The sequence below is a fragment of the Armigeres subalbatus genome, chromosome 2, assembly GCF_024139115.2.
Source record: "Armigeres subalbatus isolate Guangzhou_Male chromosome 2, GZ_Asu_2, whole genome shotgun sequence".
NCBI classification, from domain to species: Eukaryota; Metazoa; Arthropoda; class Insecta; order Diptera; family Culicidae; genus Armigeres; species Armigeres subalbatus.
The window spans coordinates 336,346,051-336,353,445 of record NC_085140.1 but is presented as its reverse complement, the minus strand read 5'-3'; the positions used below and the strand labels follow the sequence as shown (position 1 = coordinate 336,353,445).

Below are 7,395 nucleotides of genomic sequence, written 5' to 3'. Positions count from 1 at the left end.
GCGTATTTAAATAGTTCTCCTGGTAGTTGGTCAACCCCAGGGGCTTTGTTATATAAAATCAAGATAATAGTGCTGTTCAATGAGAGCTTGAAGTAGCTCGAAGTTTCTCCCTGTCCTGCTCATGCCCATTTGTTGACAAAAAAGAACACTGGACAGCACTACTACTTTTAACCTATCCGTAGAACCAAATGTCCTCCTTTCAGAAAAAAATATCAGATGCTGCTGATCCCCTACTTAGAATGAATTCTTTAGTAGTATGAAATAACGTTTAGAACCAATGCTATCCTCTAACCTGACTATTATAATAGGGTTACAATATTCTTTCTAAATAAGATATACTAAACAATTACAACAGTATACAGATATATTTGAACACTTACCCATCATCAACTTACCCAGAAAACATTAAAGCTAATCCCGCTTATACATAGTATTATTCTCCTCATTACTGTCCGAGTCGTCATCCTCTTCATCCGAATCGCATTCCTCCTCGTTTTCCAGCATGTAGTTGGAGTAGATGTTCATGATGTTGTCGTTGGCCCGTTTCAACTTGGCCATCTCAATCGAGACGGCATTCAGCTGTTTGCTGAGGTTGGCCATCTGCTCCTGGAACTCTTCGCCACTGACCCGACCCGGTGTTGCTGTTGTGTCATTTTGATCCAATCGTTTCCGATTCTGGGCGTTGGTCAGTTGCTCATGCTTCCGCAATATCGAGCAAGCCGAATAGATGGCATCGTTCAGCATTTTAGCTTGCTTCTCCGTGAGTGGTGTCGTTTGATTAACGCTGGCCTTGTGGATACGAATCTTTGCTTGCTCGATTAGGGAAGATAGGTTGTTTCGAAGGGCTTCCAAGGCTGCGGCGACATCGCCAATTGTAGCGGTGTTCTGGGAAACTGGAATGTATGATTGTTGTTGATGGGTGTTAATGTGCTAATAAGAGTATTTATTGTTATTATATTAGCTTTTAACTTGATTATTATGCAGATAAAGACAGATTACAAAAAATAAACAAATTAGAAAGATATCAAACTATAGACTAATATTTGAACCGGTGCCAGCGAAAGTGGTACATGATTGAGTAAATTTTTCAGGAGACGCATTTTTCCAAAACATCGAATAATAAATTCATATTTCCAATTTTTACAACTAAACTATACCAACATGTTATGACTGATGTGCCTAAAATGCCGCTAACCGCAAGTCGAGCGCATCTCTATATGGAGGCCCATATACAGATGTGCTCGACTTGCGGTTAGCGGCAGTAAAAGATAGTAGTGAAAAATACAACAAAACAGAAACCAAACAAAAGGAAACAGAAACCGAAAAACGTTGACATTAAAAGTGGGACATGTACATTTTTGAAATCATTCTAAACAGCAGTAAACCATCTTAAAATTCAAAAAAGGATTGAAATCTGTTGTGAAAACACTCATGTTGCTGAATTTTCTTTGAAATAAGCCAATTTTAGTGGGTGTACAGTACATGTAACACTTTTTCTGGCAACGAAATGGCCATTGTGATATGTACCAGAAAATAAAATGTGCATATCTCCAGATTTAGTTGCCAAAAATCACTTTTTCGTTATTCCCTTACTAGGTCTTTGCAAATAGAAGCCGTTGGTGTAAAAAACTCAAAATTGACAAAAATGGTTTATGTACCACTTTCGCTGGCACCGGTTCATTTATCTGTCTACATATTTGTATATTAACTGAGGCTTGCTACCATCTATGAAGCATTACTAAAATTACATTTGACTTAAAAACAATCAAGAGTGAAAAAATAAGACCTCACACAACGCTAAATAGTTTTAGGTTTTTATATATAATAGTAAAGGATATTTTCCAAAGACAGCCCTGTGTCGGTTTCAATTCTATAACACTATCTTCTGGCTTACCATCGTATGCTGAACGCATCCTTTGAGACAGAGAACGAGTTTCACTCAAAATACTGTTTGGAGAATTTACACTACTCATTTTATCTGATACTACAACTAATTATTGAATGATAACTAAAAATGTTACTTTTAATAATGAAGCTGAAATAATTTAGTAGGAAGCAGCTTTCCGATCGCGTTTGAAGCCGGTGAATTTGAATGTTTGTTTACATTCTCTTCGCACTCTCTTTCGAAGCCCTTTTCAGAGAGAATTCTGAGCAAACGCTTGGCCAGGGTTACATTCAAAGCTTTGTATCGTCACTCGTCTGCAGTCATGAAAGAAGCTTTTATGTTTTATTGGTGATTAGTGTAGTATGCGGGGTGGTTACAACATCAAAGTATGTACTTTTTGTGTTAAATATCTTGGCTGTGCGTATGCACAGCACATGTTTCGAAATGGACAAATTAATATGAAATATGCGAAAAAGTATCCACGTGTCGTGGAGGGACTCGAATGCTGAATTATTGCCGAAAATACGCAATTAATAATTATTATTTTGATCAAAGTGTCGGTCTTCCAGCGTCATTAGCAATTGAACACACGCGACTGCTGCGTAGAACAGTCACACTCATCCAATGCTTTGGCCAAGCAAATCTTTGGCACATCAGAGTGTGAAATGCTTTACACTCTACATAAATCCGCCTAGCCCGTTCCTGGGGCATAGAGTGTGGAGTTCTCGATAGCGTGGGTTCGCTTGACTGGATATACAACAGTAAATCACATGTGAATTATCAAGCACCCGAAAGATATTCAATTTGCAAAAAAAAAACGAATCGCGGTGGAGGTTGGTACTCGGATTCTGATGGCTTTTTCGCCAACGTGACCTTTAAATGGTTCTGTTGTGTAGGGGTTATCTAGAGAGTACGAGTTTGAGAGTTCGAATCCCTCCAATATACGTGGATTCTTTTAAACAAAATTTCATATCAATTTGTCCGTTTCAAAACATGTGCTGTGCATATGCACAGCCAAGATATTTAACAAAAAAAAAAAAGCTTTTCTTTTGACAAAGGGCCCGATTAATATGCAATTCACTTGTCATAAGACGAGTTAATACAATCCCATTGAATTCCACCACTTAATTGTATCTTGACAGATACGTATTTCGACCTCAACAGTAAGGCCGTCTTCAGTGTCTCGTACTTGACTCGACAAGTCGACAAGTCGAGTCAAGTACGAGACACTGAAGACGGCCTTACTGTTGAGGTCGAAATACGTATCTGTCAAGATACAATTAAGTGGTGGAATTCAATGGGATTGTATTAACTCGTCTTATGACAAGTGAAGACATTCCACTAAAAAGCTCAAAATAATTTTTTTATCAATACGCAATTATTTATGTAATTTTGTCATGTAAAATCAACTATGTTTTAGACTGGTCCTGGACACGAAAAGTTGTCGAATTATATGAGGCAGGATAAACGCGGTTATCCAGTTTTCCGCGAGCGGTAATAGCCGCCAGGCCTAGTCTCTGAATTGACTTTTGTGAAGGTCACCCACCGTTCCGAGTATTATTAAAAATGCTCGGAACGGTGGGTGTAGTTGACCTCAGAGAAAGTCAAATCAATCAAATAACTTTTGTATAAAGAAGAACCTTCAGATACTGCCATATTGAACCATATTAAAAAGCTGGCATCACGGAAAAATGTTGTTATAAGCCTTCGAACACAAGATTTGAATCATGATTAAATATTCTATACAAGTTACATACAAGTTGCATACAAAGTTCTATAAAGACTTGAGATATGCCGTAACCAGTGCTTCGCGCTACCAATAACGAATTAAGACACGCGCACGTGTTCTCCATTTAACTGGTAAATGAATAAATACCATAAATTAAATAAACCTTTTAGTGATAGCGAGATGGATCAACTAGGTCCGAGCTCTATGACAGACAAAGAAATAAACCTTTTAGTGAAAGTATAATATAGATCGAGGGAATCATCAAACATGTAAACGTATAGTGGTCTGCTGGAATGAAAGTTAATTAATAGCTATTTAATAATTGCATTTCCGGACTGGGTGAGTTTTGAAATTTGTGCTTCATCAGTGATTGGCTACTTACAGCACTCGAAAGAGATGCAATTTGCTTATAATAACACTTGTTCATGCAATACATATGAGGGTCTGTTCACAAATTACGTAACGCAAAAATCCGAGATTTTGACCTCCTCCTTCGTCCTTGCAACAAAAAGTAACATTTTTGGAACCCCCTCATATAACGCGTAACTGAGAAAATTTTGATGCCATTCTTTTCTTTCTCTGAAGCATGTGGGTTTTGATATTCATTCAACACTGTTATATGGAACGGCACATGATTGAAACCAAAGATATCGTGAATGTAGCTAGTAAAAACGAAAATAGAATTTGCAATCATGGCCATTCAAATTTTACTTTAGCGGGACTGATCTGTCGAGAAATAAAAACGAAAGACAAATTATTATTAAATTGAACTGTTTAATGTGGCTGAAATGGTTGAGCTAAAATGCAATTACTTAGAATGAAAACTCTCTGGATTGCCTTTATTAACTTTGACTTGGTTTGGAAGATCTAATCATAAAATACAATACCAATAAAAGGTTCGAGGTCGTTCCATAAAATAATATAACCTGTAGAAATCGTGAATATTCACCGTGAGACAAAAAAGCATTTAAATTTAGCAACAATTATTCGAACAAAACTCACTGTCTTTTAGGATTCCAAAAAAAAACAAAATAGCTTACTCTGAGATAAAAAGTAAAAAAAAGAAGAATACCAATGGGACAATTATGGGTAGTATGAAAAGGTTGATACGTATTACGTCTTGATCAAGACATATTAGCAATTACTTCAATCAGTGATAAAAAAAAGCCTTTAAAATATTTTTTTATTCGCGTTTTGCGTAACATTTGCTAGTACCCACCCCCTCCCCCACCTTTTAGTGTAACAAAGTATAACGCAAGTTGGACCTCCCCCCTCCCCCAAAAAGCGTTACGTAATTTGTGAACAGACCCTGACAAAAACAGCAGATTGGGAACTGCAGGTTTCACAATTTGTTAACCAGTGGCGCTGGGAGTGGGTGGGACAAGTAGGACATGTCCTACGCTTGAAAACGTGCTGTGCGTGTGCAGCTCCAGCAGAATGCAAGTGATCTGCTTATGTTGAGGCAGGAGTGTTATAGTGCGTCTCCACTATGGTCACCTCGAAGCACGGCAGAAGTTTGTCGAGTGTGGACTGCGCATGCTGAGGCAGGAGTGTCGTAGCGTAGTATCGTTGATTGGTCCCTTCATACCGCTATTGACACCTCGAGGCATGCCAGTGGAGTGTTAGGGTGAGCACCCAAATAAGACTCACATGGGGCGAGTGACATTTGGAGAAGCTGCTTCGGCGGCGGAGGTGCAATCCGCCGGATTTGCCCCCAAAAATTCGCCAGCTGATCGCTAAAGGGCTGAAATGTACTTTTCGACTCTGTAGCGAGGGCGTGCAAGTGATTCCGGCAAGCAAGGACCATCATCAATCCGTCGTGGAGTTCCTCGAGGTCCACAAGTATGAGTACTATAGTACTATAGTAGTATAGTGTATACACTCATGTCCACCCCGGCACGAAGCCGCTCAAGGCTTTGTTGCGAGGGCTCCATAACATAAGGGAAAAAGATCTCATTGCGGAACTCGAGAGCTGCGGCCTGAAGCCAGTGGCCATGTACAAGATCGCTTGTCACAGCAAAACGAGGAGATATCACAACCAGTTTTACCTGGTCCACCTGGAGCACGGCTCCACCACGAGGAAGGACCTGAAGCTGGTTGGAGTTTCGTTGACTGGGAGCGATATCGGTCAGTGCACTGCGACGTCAGGCAGTGCACCAAATGCTTCAACTTCGGGCACGGCACCAGAAACTGCCCTTGAAGCCACGCTGCAACAACTGTGACGAACCCCATCCGACCGAAGAGTGCGACAAAATGGAGGACCCACAGTTGCTTTTCTGCTCTCGTCGCTAACAGTCGTTTTGGTATATGGTACCTACCTACTAGCTATCGGTATCCGTACAGTGCTGTTTTGCGCTTTCTTTGCGCTCAGCGAGAAAGACAATAACGTGAAAAATGATAGTGAATACTGTTCAATTTCGCTTTCCGCCTACAGCTTCACGTCCGACGTGGGTTGAGATTGCCGAATTTGTGTAACAATTGAATGCAGATGTATCGTCGATGGAAACAGTTTATAAAACAGCGATGGACTGATCCCTGTTCACAAAGTTCGTTTCACAAGATGGCATGCAGGACGCATTGGTAAAGAACATTGAACCTAGGAAGTTTCGGTATTCTAGTGGAAACTCACTGGCAGGTCGCAATATTCAGTACATTCGAGTATTTGACCTACCGCCGGAATTACTGGATAATGATCTGAAGGTGCATGTTGAGCAGTACGGAAAAGTTGAACGCATGGCTCGTGAAAAGTTTCCACCAGGCTTGGGTCTAGACCATATGTTCACCGGCGTGAGGGGAGTATACATCGATGTGGAGAAGGAAATCCCTCCGTCGATTGAAATATCAGATTGGAAAGGAAGAATATTTTATCAAGACCTGCGAAACAAGTGCTTCATGTGTAGGATGGAAGGCCATAAAAAAGACTCGTGTCCAGAGTGGAAAAAGAAAAGCCAGAAGGAACAGCAAGCTAGGCAAAAGCAAGATGGACACAGGAAAACCTACTCAGGGGTCGTTATCGGTTTTGATAAAGCAGCATCCGGACAATCATCAGCGGTTACTACGGGAAACGGAGTCATCGAAGTTCCTGAGGATGATGTGGTTGAGGTAGACACCGAGATAGGTGCAAGTGAACCAACGGAAACATTTTCCATTCCCGATTCTATGGTAGAACGGGAAAAGCTGGCGGAGACAATGAGCTTTAAAAATAAGACTGATCGCATCTGGTTCGTGAAGAAAGCAGTACTGGGCTACACAGACCACGTTAAAAAATTGAAAGTGGAACAGGAAAAAGTACAACTGGAATCAACGATTCAACGACGGGAGCACTCATTTACGGTCGAATCGGGACCCATAGACCGGTCACCACCGAAGAAGACTTTACGAAGAAATTCTTTAGAAATCTTCTGAATAAAATTTATTGTAAATATTATTTCTTTGATTCTCGGCTCTGTAGAGTTTTTCTTATTAAACAACTGAACCTTAAAAAAACACAATGGTGAAAAAGATGGAGGATCCCAAATGCACAAACTGCGGCATCAAACATCGGGCTACAAACAAGGACTGCCAAAAGCGGGCGGCGTTTTTGGAAATCCAGGAAGAAGAACCGTGCTCCTGCTCTCAACGAGGCGAACTTTCCGGCCATCCCGACTCCCCGACGAGTCGTACCAATAATCCCACCTTTGCAGCCACACAAACGGCTGGCGGCCACTGCAGCATCAGTTCAAGCTCCAACACCACTAGCCTCATCCACCAGTGAATGCCCCCGCTTCCTTCCCCTCCCCCT

At 40.9% G+C, this 7,395-nt stretch overlaps 1 protein-coding gene across 1 annotated transcript; it reads right to left on the bottom strand.

Moving 5' to 3' along the window:
* Positions 1-346: 346 nt before the first annotated feature.
* On the bottom strand, positions 347-2,099 carry LOC134216976 (uncharacterized). Its single transcript, XM_062695731.1, has 2 exons — positions 1,895-2,099; positions 347-893 (listed from the first exon to the last, which is right to left on the bottom strand). Exons 1-2 carry the CDS (start codon positions 1,971-1,973, stop codon positions 412-414), a joined length of 561 nt encoding a protein of 186 aa, XP_062551715.1. The 5' UTR covers positions 1,974-2,099; the 3' UTR covers positions 347-411.
* Between the last annotated feature and the right edge of the window lie 5,296 nt (positions 2,100-7,395).

Coding starts and splice junctions, on each gene's coding strand:
- LOC134216976 (XM_062695731.1), bottom strand. CDS start 1,973: ATGAGTAGTGTAAATTCTCCAAACAGTATTTTGAGTGAAACTCGTTCT. Junction 894..1,894: donor GATGCGTTCAGCATACGATG/GTAAGCCAGAAG, acceptor CATACATTCCAG/TTTCCCAGAACACCGCTACA.